This window comes from Oncorhynchus nerka, linkage group LG2 (genome assembly GCF_034236695.1).
Source record: "Oncorhynchus nerka isolate Pitt River linkage group LG2, Oner_Uvic_2.0, whole genome shotgun sequence".
NCBI classification, from domain to species: domain Eukaryota; kingdom Metazoa; phylum Chordata; class Actinopteri; order Salmoniformes; family Salmonidae; genus Oncorhynchus; species Oncorhynchus nerka.
In genome coordinates this window covers 34,286,027-34,300,949 of record NC_088397.1, presented here as the reverse complement: position 1 = coordinate 34,300,949, position 14,923 = coordinate 34,286,027, and the positions used below count along the sequence as shown (strand labels likewise).

Sequence of the window (14,923 nt, the reverse complement as noted above, 5' to 3'; positions counted from 1 at the left end):
TATGTTAGTGATGGCTGTTTAACAGTCTGATGTCCTTGAGATTTAAGTGGTGACATTGAGACTGTGGCTGTGCCTCGACCTAGGTTGGGCAAAACTTAACATGGCGGTGTTCACTTTAGCAATCTCACTGGAATAAAGACCTCCTCCATTCCTGCCATTATTGAAAGAGATTGTGATACTTCACATCTCAAAATAGGGCTACTTAATGTTAGATCCCTCACTTCCAAGGCAGTTATAGTCAATGAACTAATCCCTGATCATAATCTTGATGTGATTGGCCTGACTGAAACATGGCTTAAGCCTGATGAATTTACTGTGATAAATGAGGCCTCACCTCCTGGTTCCACTAGTGACCATATCCCCCGCGCATCCCGCAAAGGCGGAGGTGTTGCTAACATTTATGATAGCAAATGTCAATTTACAAAAAAACAAAAACATGTTCGTCTTTTGAGCTTCTAGTCATGAAATCTATGCAGCCTACTCAATCACTTTTTATAACTACTGTTTACAGGCCTCCTGGGCCATATACAGTGCTCCTCACTGAGTTCCCTGAATTCCTATCAGACCTTGTAGTCATGGCAGATAATATTCACATTTTTGGTGACTTTAATATTCACATGGAAAAGTCCACAGACCCACTCCAAAAGGCTTTCGGAGCCATCATCGTCTCAGTGGGTGTCACGACTTCCACCGAAGTCGGTCCCTCTCCTTGTTCGGGCGGCGTTCGGTGGTCGACGTCACCAGTCTTCTAGCCATCGCCGCTCCACCTTTCATTTTCCATTTGTTTTGTCTTGTTTTCCTTCACACCTGGTTCACATTCCCTCATCAGACTAAATGTATATTACCCTCTGTTTCCCCCATGTCTGTGTGTGGAATAGGTTCTTTGTGTAGGGTGTTACGCTACAGGCTGGCTTGCGCTATGTTTGTTTCAAACCTAGGTTTGTTTGTTTTGTTTAATCCGGTTCATGTTACCGTGGTTGTGCTTTGTACTGCCTCGCCTGTGCCTTTGGGCCAGGTTGTATATTAAAGTTCTCCTGTTGTCACCCATGCTCTCCTGCGCCTGACTTCCTGGCAACCAGTCACTCACCCTGTTCCAGTGGGTTTTGTCCAACATGTCTCCGGACCTACTCACTGCCACAGTCATAATCTGGATCTAGTTTTGTCCCGTGGAATAAATGTTGTGGATCTTAATGTTTTTCCTCATAATCCTGGAATATCGGACCACCATTATATTACGTTTGCAATCGCAACAAATAATCTGCTCAGACCCCAACCAAGGATCATCAAATGTCGTGCAATAAATTCTCGGACAACCCAAAGATTCCTAGATGCCCTTCCAGACTTCCACCGCCTACCCAAGGACGTCAGAGTACAAATATCAGTTAACCACCTAACTGAGGAACTCAATTTAACCTTGCTCAATACCCTAGATGCAGTCGCACCCCTAAAAACAAAAAACATTTGTCATAAGAAACTAAATCCTTGGTATACAGAAAATACCCGAGCTCTGTAGCAAGCTTCCAGAAATTGGAACAGAAATGGCGCCACGCCAAACTGGAAGTCTTCTGACTAGCTTGGAAAGACAGTACCGTGCCGTATCGAAGTATCACTGCTGCTCGATCATCCTATTTTTCCAACTTAATTGAGGAAAATAAGAACAATCCAAAATATATTTTTGATTCTGTCGCAAAGCTAACTAAAAAGCAGCATTCCCCAAGAGAGGATGGCTTTCACTTCAGCAGTGATACATTCATGAACGTCTTTGAGGAAAGGATCATGATCATTAGAAAGCAAATTACAGACTCCTCTTTAAATCTGCGTATTCCTCCAAAGCTCAGTTGTCCTGAGTCTGCACAACTCTGCCAGGACCTAGGATCAAGGGAGACACTCAAGTGCTTTAGTACTATATCTCTTGACACAATGATGAAAATAATCATGACCTTCAAGCTGCATACTGGACCCTATTCCGACTAAACTACTGAAAGAGCTGTTTCCTGTGCTTGTCCCTCCTATGTTGAACATAATAAACGTCTCTCTATGCCAAACTCTGTACCAAACTCAATAAAAGTGGTAGTAATGAAGCCTCTCTTGAAAAAGCCAAACCTTGACCCAGAAAATATAAACACTATTGGCCTATATCAAATCTCCCATTCCTCAAAAAAAATAAAAGCTGTTGTACTCACTGCCTTCCTGAAGACAAACAATGTATACGAAACGCTTCAGTCTGGTTTTAGACCCTATCATAGCACTGAGACTGCACTAAATGACCTTTTAATGGCGTCAGACTGAGGCTCTGCATCTGTCCTCGTGCTCCTAGACCTTAGTGCTGCATTGGAACCATTGATCACCACGTACTTTTGGAGAGATTGGAAACTCAAACTGGTCTACACTGACAAGTTCTGGCCTGGTTTAGATCTTATTTGTCGGAAAGATATCAGTTTGTCTCTGTGGATGGTTTGTCCACTGACAAATCAACTGTACATTTTGGTGTTCCTCAAGTTTTGGTTTTGGTGCCACTATTGTTTTCACTATATATTTTACCTCTTGGTGATGTCATTCAGAAACATAATGTTAACTTTCACTGCTTATGCGGATGACACACAGCTGTACATTTCAATGAAACATAGTGAAGCCCCAAAATTGCCCTTGCTGGAAGCCTATGTTTCAGACATAAGGAAGTGGATGGCTGCAGATGTTCTACTTTTAAACTCGGACAAAACAGAGATGCTTGTTCTAGGTCCCAAGAAACAAAGAGTTCTTCTGTTAAATCTGACAATTAATCTTGATGGTTGTGCAGTCGTCTCAAATAAAATTGTGAAGGACCTTGGCGTTACTCTGGACCCTGATCTCTCTTTTGATGAACATATCAAGACTTTTTCAAGGACAGTTTTTTCCATCTACATAAAATTGCAAAAGTCTGAAACGTTCTGTCCAAAAACGATGCAGAAAAATGTATCCATGCTACCCGGATAAAGCACTAAATAAACTTTAGTTAGTGCTAAACACGGCTGCTAGAATCTTGACTAGAACCAACAATTTGATCATATTACTCCAGTGCTAGTCTCTCTCTCTCCTGTTAAGGCAAGGGTTGATTTCAAGGTTTACTGCTAACCTACAAAGCATTACATGGGCTTGCTCCTACCTATCTTTCTGGTTTTGTCCTGCCATACATACCTACACGTACGCTACGGTCACAAGAAGCAGGCCTCCTTATTGTCCCTATAATTTCTAAGCAAACAGCTGGAGGCAGGGCTTTCTCCTATAGAGCTCCATTTTTATGGAATGGTCTGCTTACCCATGTGAGAGACGCAGACTCGGTGTCAACCTTTAAGTCTTCATTGAAGACACTGGCTTACTGGTGCTCTTCCATGTCATCCCTAGGAGGGGTGAGTCACTTGAGTGGGTTGAGTCACTGACGTGATCTTCCTGTCTGGGTTGCCCCCCCCCCCCCCCCGCGATATTGTCTGATGTGGCCACAGTGTCTCCCGACCCCTCCTGTCTCAGCTTCCAGCTGCAGTAGTTTGTGGCAGGGGCTAGGGTCAGTCTGTTATATCTGGAGAATTTTTCCTGACTTAACCGGTGTGAGTTTAGGTATGCTCTCTCTTATTCTCTCTCTTTCCTCTTCTTTTTTTTCTTTCTTTCTCTCTCTCTCTCTCTCTCTCTCTCTCTCTCTCTCGGAGGACCTGCGACCTAGGACCATGCCTCAGGACTACCTGGCCTGATGACTCCTTGCTGTCCCCAGTCCACCTGGCCATGCTGCTGCTCCAGTTTCAACTGTTCTGCCTGCGGCTATGGAACCCTGACCTGTTCACCGGACGTGCTACCTGTCCCAGACCTGCTGTTTTCAACTCTCTAGAGACAGCAGGAGCGGTAGAGATACTCTGAATGTGATCGACTACGAAAAGCAAACTGACATTTACTCCTGAGGTGCTGACCTGTTGCACCCTCGACAACCACTGTGATTATTATTATTTGACCCTGTTGGTCATCTATGAACATTTGAACATCTTGGCCATGTTCTGTTATCATCTCCACCCGGCACAGCCAGAAGAGGAATGGCCACCCCTCATAGCCTGGTTCCTCTCTAGGTTTCTTCCTAGGTTTTGGCCTTTCTAGGGAGTTCTATCCACCGTGCTTCTACACCTGCATTGCTTGCGGTTTGGGGTTTTAAGCTGGGTTTCTGTACAGCACTTTGAGATATCAGCTGATATAAGAAGGGCTTTATAAATAAATTTGTTTTGTTTTAGATAGAAGCTGTTTTTCAGTCTCTCAGTCCCAGCTTTGATGCACCTGTACTGACCTCGACCTTCTGGGTGATAGTGGGGTGAACAGGCAGTGGCTCGGGTGGTTGTTGTCCTTGATGATCTATTTGGCCTTCCTGTGACATCAGATGCTGTTGGTGTTTTGGAGGGCAGGTAGTTTGCCCCCGGTGATGCATTTTGCATCACTATTTTGCACACTATCCTCTGGAGAGCCTTGTAGTTGAGGGCGGTGCAATTGCTGTACCAGGCGATGATACATCCCGACAGGATGCTCTCGATTGTGCATCTGTAAAAGTTAGTGAGTGCTTTTGGTGACAAACCAAATTTCTTCAGCCTCCTGAGGTTGAAGAGACGCTGCTGCACCTTCTTCACCACGCTGTCTGTGTGGGTGGACCAATTCAGTTTGTTCGTGATGTGTACGCCGAGGAACTTAGAACTTACTACCCTCTCCACTCCTGTCCCATTTATGTGGATTGGGGGGTGCTCCCTCTGCTGTTTCCTGAAGTCCACGATCATCTCCTTTATTTTGTTGACGTTGAGTGTGATGTTATTTTCCTGACACCACACTCCGAGGGCCCTCACCTCCTCCCTGTAGGCTGTCTCGTCGTTGTTGGTAATCAAGTCTACCACTGTAGTGTCGTCTGCAAACTTGATGATTGAGTTGGAGGTGTGCATGTCCACGCAGTCGTGGGTGAACAGCGAGTACAGGAGAGGGCTCAGAACGCACCCTTGTGGGGCCCCAGTGTTGAGGATCAGTGGTGTGGAGATGTTGTTACCTACCCTCACCACCTGGGGGCGGCCCGTCAGAAAGTCCAGTACCCAGTTGCAAAGGGCGGTGTCGAGACCCAGGGTCTCGAGCTTGATGATGAGTTTGGAGGGTACTATGGTGTTAAATGCTGAGCTGTAGTCGATGAACAGCATTCTCACATAGGTATTCCTCTTGTCCAGGTGGGTTAGGACAGTGTGCAGTGTGGTTGCGATTGCGTCGTCTGTGGACCTATTGGGGCGGTAAGCTAATTGGAGTGGGTCTAGGGTGTCAGGTAGGGTGGAGGTGATATGGTCCTTGACTAGTCTCTCAAAGCACTTCATGATGACGGAAGTGAGTGCTACGGGGCGGTAGTCGTTTAGCTCAGTTACCTTAGCTTTCTTGGGAACAGGAACAATGGTGGCCCTCTTGAAGCATGTGGGAACAGCAGGATTGATTGAATATGTCCTTAAACACCAGCCAGCCAGCTGGTCTGTGCATGCTCTCAGGACGCGCCTGGGGATGCCTTCTGGGCCTGCAGCCTTGCGAGGGTTAACACGTTAAAATATTTTACTCACATCGGCTGCAGTGAAGGAGATTCCGCAGGTTTTGGTAGCGGGCTGTGTCTGTGGCACTGTATTATCCTCAAAGTGAGCAAAGAAATGATTTAGTCTGTCTGGAAGCAAGACATCCTGGTCCGCGACGGGGCTTTTTTTCTTTTTGTAATCCGTGATTGACTGTCGACCCTGCCACATACCTCTTTTGTCTAAGACGTTGAATTGCGACTCTACTTTGTCTCTATACTGACGCTTAGCTTATTTGATTGCCTTGCGGCGGCAATATCTACACTGTTTGTATTCGGTCATGTTTCCGGTCACCTTGACCTGGTTAAAATCAGTGGTTCGTGCTTTCAGTTTCGTGCGGATGCTGCCATCAATCCACAGTTTCTGGTTTGGGAATGTTTTAATAGTTGCTGTGGGTACGACATCGCCGATACACCGAATCAGCGTATTCGTTAATGTTGTTGTTTGACGCAATGCGGAACATATCCCAATCCACGTGATCGAAGCAATCTTGAAGCGTGGAATCAGATTGTTCGGACCAGCGTTGAACAGACCTGAGAGCGGGAGCTTCCTGTTTTAGTCTCTGTCTATAGGCAGGGAGCAACAAAAGGGAGTCGTTGTCAGCTTTTCCGAAAGGAGGGCAGGGGAGGGCATTATATGCATTCTGGAAGTTAGAATAACAATGATCAAGGGTTTAACCAGCCCTGGTAGCACATTCAATATGCTGATAGAATTTAGGGAGTCTTGTTTTCAGATTAGCCTTGTTAAAATCCCCAGCTACAATGAATGCAGCCTTAGGATATGTGGTTTCCAGTTTACATAGAGTCAAATCAAGTTTGTTGAGGGCCATCGATGTGTCGCTTGGGGGGGAATATATGCGGCTGTGATTATAATCGAAGAAAATTCTCTTGGTAGATAATGCGGTCGACATTTGATTGTGAGGAATTCTAAATCAGGTGAACAGAAGGACTTGAGTTCCTGTAGGTTGTTATGATCACACCACGTCTCGTTAATCATAAGGCATACCCCCCCCCCCCCCCCCTTCTTCTTACCAGAAAGATGCTTGTTTCTGTCGGCGCGATGCGTGAAGAAACCAGCTGGCTGTACCGACTCCGATAGCGTGTCTCGAGTGAGCCATGTTTCCGTGAAGCAAAGAACGTTACAGTCTCTTATGTCTCTCTTTAATGCTACCCTTGCTCAGGTTTCATCAACCTTGTTGTCAAGAGGCTGGACATTGGCGAGTAGTATGCTCGGGAGCGGTACGCAATGTGCCCGTTTCCGGAGCCTGACCAGAAGACCGCTTCGTCTGTCTCTTTTACGGCATCGTTGTTTTGGTTCGCCGGCTGGGATCCGATCCATTGTCTTGGGTGGTGGGCAAAACAGAGGATCCGCTTCGGGAAATTCGTATTCCTGGTTGTAATGATGGTAAGTTGACGTTGCTCTTATTCCGGTAGTTCCTCCCGACTGTATGTAATAAAACCTAAGATTACCTGGGGTACCAATGTAAGAAATAACACTTAAAAAAACAAAATACTGCATAGTTTCCTATGGATGCGAAGCGAGATGGCCATCTCTGTCGGCGCCGGAAGTGCCCATTCCTCCTGACAGAGCTGGTGTAACTGAGTCAGGTTTGTAGGCCTCCTTGCTCGCACAAGCTTTTTCAGTTCTGTCCACAGATTTTCTATAGGATTGAGGTCAGGGCTTTGTGATGGCCACTCTAATACCTTGACTTTGTTGTCCTTAAGCCATTTTGCCACAACTTTGGAAGTATCCAAAGTTGCAACCAAGCTTTAACTTCCTGACTGATGTCTTGAGATGTTGCTTCAATTTTACCACATAATTTTCCTTCCTCGTGATGCCATCTATTTTGTGAAGCGAACCAGTCCCTCCTGCAGCAAAGCACCCCGACAACATGATGCTGCCACTCCCGTGCTTCACGGTTGGGATGGTGTTCTTCGGCTTGCTAACCACCCCATTTTTCCTCCAAACACAATTATAGTCATTGTCGGAAAACAGTTCTATTTTTGTTTCATCAGACCAGAGGAAATTTCTCCAAAAATTACAATCTTTGTCTCCATGTGCAGTTGCAAACCGTAGTCTGACTTTTTTATGGTGGTTTTGGAGCAGTGGCTTCTTCCTTGCTGAGTGGCCTTTCAGATTATGTCGATAAAGGACTCGTCTTTACTGTGGATATAGATACGTTTGTACCTGTTTCCTCCCGCATCTTCACAAGGACTTTTGCTGTTGTTCTGGGATTGATTTTCACTTTTCGCACCAAAGTATGTTCATCTCTAGGAGACAGAACGCGTCTCCTTCCTGAGCGGTATGGCGCTGCGTGGTCCCATGGTGTTTATACTTGCGTACTATTGTTTGTACAGATGAATGTGGTACCTTCAGGCATTTGTAAATTGCTCCCAAGGATGAACCAGACTTGTGGAGGTCTACAATTTTTTTCTGAGTTCTTGGCTGTTCTCTTTGATTTCCCATGATGTCAAGGAAAGAGGCACTGAGTTTGAAGATAGGCCTTGAAATACAGCCACAGGTACACCTCCAATTGACTCAAATGATGTCAATTAGCCTATCAGAAGCTTCTAAAGCCATGACATAATTTTCTGGAATTTTCCAGGCTGTTTAAAGCACAGTCAACTTAGTGTATGTAAACTTCTGACCCACTGGAATTGTAATACAGTGAATTATAAGTGAAATAATTGTTGGAAAAATGACTTGTGTCTTGCACAAAGTAGATGTCCTAAACGACTTGCCAAAACTATAGTTTTTTAACAAGAAATGTGTGGAGTGGTTGAAAAATGAGTTTTCATTCTTGCGACGAGCAAACCCATATCCGGGAGCGTAATCATAGCCTCAAATGCATTAGCATAACGCAGCGGACATAAATACCCCTAGAAACCTTTCATATTCATGAAAATCGCAAATGAAATGAAATAAATATATTCAAACACAAGCTTAGCCTTTTGTTAACAACACTGTCATCTCAGATTTTCAAAATATGTGTAACAGCCAAGGCTAGACAAGCATTTGTGTAAGTTTATCATGGCATAATGCTATGCTAGGCTCTGCTGGCAGCAGGCAACATTTTCACGAAAATAAGAAAAGCAACCAAATTACATAATTTACCTTTGAAGAACTTCAGATGCTTTCACTCAGGAGACTCCCAGTTAGATAGCAAATGTTCATTTTTTCCAAAAAATATTATTTTTGTAGGCGAAATAGCTCCCGTTTCTTCATCATGCTTGGCTGAGAAATCGACTGGAAAAAGCTGCAACTATAACGCCAAACTATTTTCAAAATTTGCTCCATAATATCGACAGAAACACGGCAAACGTTGTTTAGGATCCATCCTCAAGGTGTTTTTAACATATATATTCGATAATATATCCGTTGAGGCAATTGGTTTCTCATAAGAAGCGATTGGAAAAATGGCTACCTCAGTATTTTACACGAGATTTTCTGCGGGAGACACCATGTGACCACATGCTATATATGGTCCCTTACAGCCATTCTTCAATGGAAATGCCTAAAAAGACGTCACAATGCTGTAGACACCTTGGGGAATATGTGGAAAACGTAAGCTCATTCGTAGCTCATTCACAGCCATATAAGGAGTCATTGGCATGAGGCGGTTTCAAAAAATGCGGCACTTGCTGGTTGGATTTTTATCTGGGTTTCGCCTGTAACATCAGTTCTGTGGCACTCACAGACAATATCTTTGCAGTTTTGGAAACGCCAGTGTGTCTTCTTTCCAAAGCTGTCAATTATATGCATTGTCAAGCATCTTTTCGTGGCAAAATATCTTGTTTAAAACGGGAACATTTTTCATCCAAAACTTAAAATGGCTGCAATGCTCCAAAGCACCTCTCGCTCACGTGGCTCTCTCAGATATCTCAAATCTTATTAGCCGATGCCAGTCACATGATCATTTCAGCTAAGAAGTAGGTAACAAGTGAATGAAGACAGACACATCAGGGATGCAACTGCGTGTGTCCCTCTTATCAAATTCCGAGGAGCATATTGAAGATGTTAGAAGTGTCCACATTTATCCTACTGTTCATCAGCCAACAAGATGAGTTGGCCTAACGAACAGCAAAAGCACTAGCCTATGTCAATCTACTATTCCCCCATAGTACAAAAGTTGATCTATTCTTGTAGTCAACTTGTCCTTCTGTGCAATAAATTAATATTCCAAACATACTCGCATCAAAAAAACTTTTAAAAGCATTGAGGCTGATGTAACAGATCAGAACCGTTTAGCTTAAAATGTTGATAAACTATTAGGCTATTTCTTCACATTATAAGCGCATCAATGCGCACAAGGCAGTAGGCTATAAATGCGAATATTATAAAATTAATTAGCAGTAATACAGTGTTCTCGAAAGTAACAGCAAATGCAATTATGCATGTAGTGCTGTATTATAAAGGTGCATTTTTATGGTGAAAATGATATTCCCCAAACTTGAAGCTCACATGCAGCCTATGTACAGATGCCAGTTAGGCTCTACATCGGTTATAAAGCAGACTAATGTGCTTAATTTTAAGAAGCTATTTGGCCACAATTGTGATACAAACCTTATCAAAACATATAGGCCTATGGTCTAGGTTACATAAGGTGTGTGACTATAATTTGAAAAAGTCGCAATGCTCTGTTTCTTACCTTACTGTACAAGCTGGGCATCATTCACAAGTGAAAATATATCATTCACAAGTGATAGACCAATATTGTCACCCCATCAGACTCTTGTTAATTTAATGTTGTCTTTACATATACTAAATAATATATGTGTGTAATGATCATATTAATATTAGGACAGTTGATACATGAATATAGTAGGCCTAGCCTATAGAAAGCTGATGGGATCATCCTCTTTTTAGTAGAGGCTTTCAAAACTCTGTTTTCTCACGCAATTACATAGCCTATAGAATTGTTGTGCAACATGAGTTCATGGGCTCTCATTAAGTGTTTGATAAATATTTTTGAGTGATGAGTGGGACAATAGAGTCCCCAGTACCAGGCAGTTAGCAAGTCTGGTAGGCTACTAATGACCATCAGTAGAATCAGAGCTTAGAGAAGCCTAGTTACCGTCACGTGGAATTTGACCTTGGTCATCATGACTCGTGACTGCTGGTGTGGCGGTAATAAGGTCACATTAACAGCCCTTGGCCTGCGAGCGTGCGTGCGTGCGTGTGTGTGTGTGGCGGTAACCTCTGTGTTAGAAATTAGCCTGACGGAACAGTTAATTTCTTCCCCTTTGTAGAGCCAAGCCGATGCACACTACAAAGGCAGCAAACATGCCAAGAAGCTCAAAGCGCAGGAGACCCCTAAACATAAGACCCTGAAGAACAACAGCATACCCAGCCAGGACAGAGGAAAGAGATTCATATCCTCCACCACCTCCTCTTCCTCCTCCAGTATCGCTGTCACTGCCTGCAGCTCTGAACAACCAGGTTAATAGCTCATCTTGTTTAAGGTTGAGTTCTAAATGGCATCCTATTCCCTACATAGTGCATTACTTTTGACTATTGCCCTATGTGGGCTCTGGTCAAAGGTAGTGCACTATATAGGGAATAGTGTACCATTTGGGACAGGCCCATTGTCTACTCCGAATATTTATGCTGCATGCTCTATACAGCCGTTGTCTTATTGGCCTTTGTCTCAAGCGTTTGGACTTGTGATGATGTGTTTGTGAATGTGTGTATGTGCTTCTCTGTGTGTTATTGTTATACCTCAGCTTAGAGGAGCTTGTGAACATGTGTCAGGGTCATTTGAATGTGCTGCCTACATCAATGTGCCGCGTTGGATTGCTAAAGTCACTGACAAATGAAAGTGGTGTTGGATTGCATACCCATTGATCTGAGGTGGGAATGGTAGGCTACGCTACCACCTGGGCTGTTGCTTGGTTTAATGATAGATGTATTCGTGCTGGATAAGTAGTGGTGGATCCTAATATCAATAATTTGTTATGATATCGTTATGAGCAAGGCATATTGTGAATAAGTTTAACCCCGCTACAGCTTAGGGATGTTGCTGGATAAATGTAAGCACCTGCAAATTCATAGACAAAGCTATGGATACAGGGAATGACCATCCATGATATCAACATTATAGGCAAAGTGGCCATCAACAGTTACATTGTTTACAAACAATGGAGTAAAACAAGCTCATTTTTGGGTTCTGATCAGTCACGACAGTTGAATTAAGCTCATGTGGCATTCAGAATTTACTGTGTATTCTTAAAGAATCAATGGATAAATATCATTAATTTATGTACCAATTGTAGATTGCCTGTAAAAAAATATATATATATTTTAAAAAAGCACCAATCATCATGTGTACGGTCTGTTCCTCCGCAGGTCAGCTCAAATTTACTGGCTAATTCATAGTCACGAAAAGGAAGAAATCGGTCCAAAATGGGGAGTTTCATCAATCCTGAACAGATGGAAGTCAGATGACGTTAGGTTTGAATAAGGTTAGATAAAACCATAGAGGGAGTCTTCTCTTATGGTAGCAATGGCATGTATCAATACCTTACAGACATGCAATTCAGACTAGTTTGAGAGAGAAAAGGCTCTCAACTCATTCATTCAATTGATCACAGATTGCGTGTATCAATGCCAATTATGTGGCCTGTCGTGGTCAAGCGGTCTAAGCCGCTGCCTCCAGAATACAGCCACTGTATCCGTGCAAGCGTGGTTTCGAGCTAGTGTCCTATCTAATAAAACACACACACCAAAAAAGCCCAATACCCCTATTTACTAACTCTGTAGCACAACACTGTGTTAAGTGGGTTATGAGGTGGTTTAACTGTTAAAATAGGGTTAAATAGGGTTACATCCAAACAATCTCTACACCATGGCGTCTTCAAAATCATTTTTCCCAGCTGCTGGCCTGGCATTGGCGCCCTCATCTATCCTGTGTAAACCTCTGTGTGAGCCCACACCTGCCAGTCCGGCCCCAGAGATGTCAAAGCCCACCCTCACTAAACCAACCCCAGTGCCTGCTGTGCCTGCTCTCCCCGCCCCGTGCAAGCACTCCGACGAATCAGAGGAGGAGAAGGCCAAGAAGCTTCTCTACTGTTCGTTATGCAAAGTGGCCGTCAACTCCCTCTCCCAGCTTGAGGCCCACAACACAGGTCGGCTAAATGGAATCTACTAGTTGCTAATTGTTCACGTGAAACTTTGGCTATGGTTCATATACTGTACATATAATGTAATAATATGTGTATTGTCTGGGGAGGTGTAATTTCTGTCCATCTATGGGATGTGCCCCTTTTGGCTCAAGAGCACCCTTTATACGTGACGAATAGCCTCTTTAATTTGCTTGCTTGTTATTCCACATCCTTACCAGGTTCCAAGCACAAAACGATGCTGGAGGCGAGGGATGGAGCAGGGCCCATCAAAGCCTATCCCAGGCCAGGGGCTAAGCTCAAGGTCCAGGCCACCATCACCAAAGGCTCAGGCCTGCAGAATAAGATGTTTCACTGCGAAATCTGTGATGTCCACGTCAACTCAGAGATCCAGCTCAAACAGGTAAAGAAATAGACAATTACAGACAATCTCAACATTTATTCATTGAATTGATCACAAATCCAAAATAATAAATTTTACCTCTGTACAACAAGTGGATTGAGTTGGCAGAACAATTGCCTCAGTGTGTGTCTTTGTCACAAAATCCTGTACCGCGGTATAGTTTTTTATTTCTACAACTTTTTGTGTATGTGCCATGCCATTGCCTGTGTAGTCAAATTACATTTGAAATGTCTATAGTATGATATGTCATCTTGCAAAGTTGATCATATGAAGTCTCTAATTCATAGAATATGGCCTCCATGAGTCAAACACTAGGCGGGTAGCTTTTATATTTTTCTCCCACAGGTATCTCGTAATTACACTGTCAATCTCCACCAAAATTAGCAGTTAATAACTTCACATTTATAATGAACAGGCCTAAGGCATGTGTTGTCATTTTTGGGATGGCCGCAGTATGTGCAGGCTTTTGTTCCAAATGTTAAAAAACCTGATAAACTAGTCTTGATTTAAAATGTATTATTTCAATCAATCATGTGTTAGTACTGGGCTGGAATAAAAGCCTGCACATACTGCGACCAGAGCTTCCCATCGCTGAGATATGTCCTACAATCAACTAGATCAAACTGATTAGCTCTGAAGAAATACGAAATCAGTGCCAGTTTAGTGATTTTCTAACATCGGCCATATTGAGTTTGTATATACACTATGTTTCAACTGAGTATGAACGACTTTGAAAGGTAATATTTCATGCGCCTACAGGACTTATGTCAACCCTTTTTTGTACTTGTTTCAGCACATTTCCAGTCGGAGGCACAAAGACCGAGTGGCCGGGAAACCCTTGAAGCCCAAATACAGTCCTTACAGCAAGCAGCAACACGCCACCACCACACTAGAAGTAAGGCAGTATTATCATCAGTCATTTTCCTCAGTTTTGGTGGAGATTTGTCAAATCTACACTGAGTGCACAAAACATTAAGAACACGGTAGGTAGCCTGGTGGGTAGGGGCGTTTGCCTGTAACCGAAAGGCTGCTGGATCAAATCGCCAAGTTGACAAGGTAAAAATCTGTCATTCTGCCCCTGATCAAGGCAGTTAACCCACTTTTCCCCGTGCGCCGATGACGTGGATGTTGATTAAAGCAGCCCCCCGCACCTCTCTGACTCAGAGGGGTTGGGTTAAATGTGGAAGATGTATTTCAGTTGAATGCATTCAGTTGTTCAACTGACTAGCTATTTCCTTCCCACCTTCCTAATACTCCACCTTCCACCTTTCCACCTTCCTTTTGCCCTCAGAACAACTTCAATTTGGCAGGGCATGGCCTCTACAAGGTGTCGAAAGCGTTCCATAGGGATGCTAGCCCATGTTGACTCCAATGCTTCCGACAGTTGTGTCAAGTTGGCTGGATGTCCTTTGGGTGGTGAATCAGTCTTGATACACATGGGAAACTGTTGTGTGTGAAAAACCCAGCAGTGTTGCAGTTCTTGACACACTCCAACCGGTGCGCCTGGCACGTACTACCATACACCGTCCAAAGGCACTTAAATATTTTGTCTTGCACATTCACCCTGTGAATGGCACACATACACAATCCATGTCTCAATAATCTCAAGGCTTAAAAATCCTTCTTTAAACTGTCTACTACACTTCGTCTACACTGATTGAAGTAGATTTAACAAGTGACATCAATAAGGTATCATAGCTTTCACCTCGATTCCCCTGGTCAGTCTGTCATGCAAAGAGCACACTCAGTGTATATACACTATGTTTCCAGATGAAAAGAGAATAGCAACTCACTGAAATAATATCCAATAT

General features: G+C 43.6%; 1 protein-coding gene across 1 annotated transcript in view; it reads left to right on the top strand.

The window, feature by feature from the left end:
• LOC115134624 (zinc finger protein 385B-like) overlaps positions 1–14,923 on the top strand; it is a 118,807-nt gene that overhangs the window by 98,838 nt on the left and 5,046 nt on the right. Inside the window, exons 4-7 of the mRNA XM_065021601.1 lie at positions 10,841–11,030; positions 12,410–12,715; positions 12,931–13,112; positions 13,906–14,007. Coding sequence (XP_064877673.1) covers positions 10,841–11,030; positions 12,410–12,715; positions 12,931–13,112; positions 13,906–14,007 — 780 coding nt within the window. The remainder of the gene's footprint in view (positions 1–10,840; positions 11,031–12,409; positions 12,716–12,930; positions 13,113–13,905; positions 14,008–14,923) is intronic.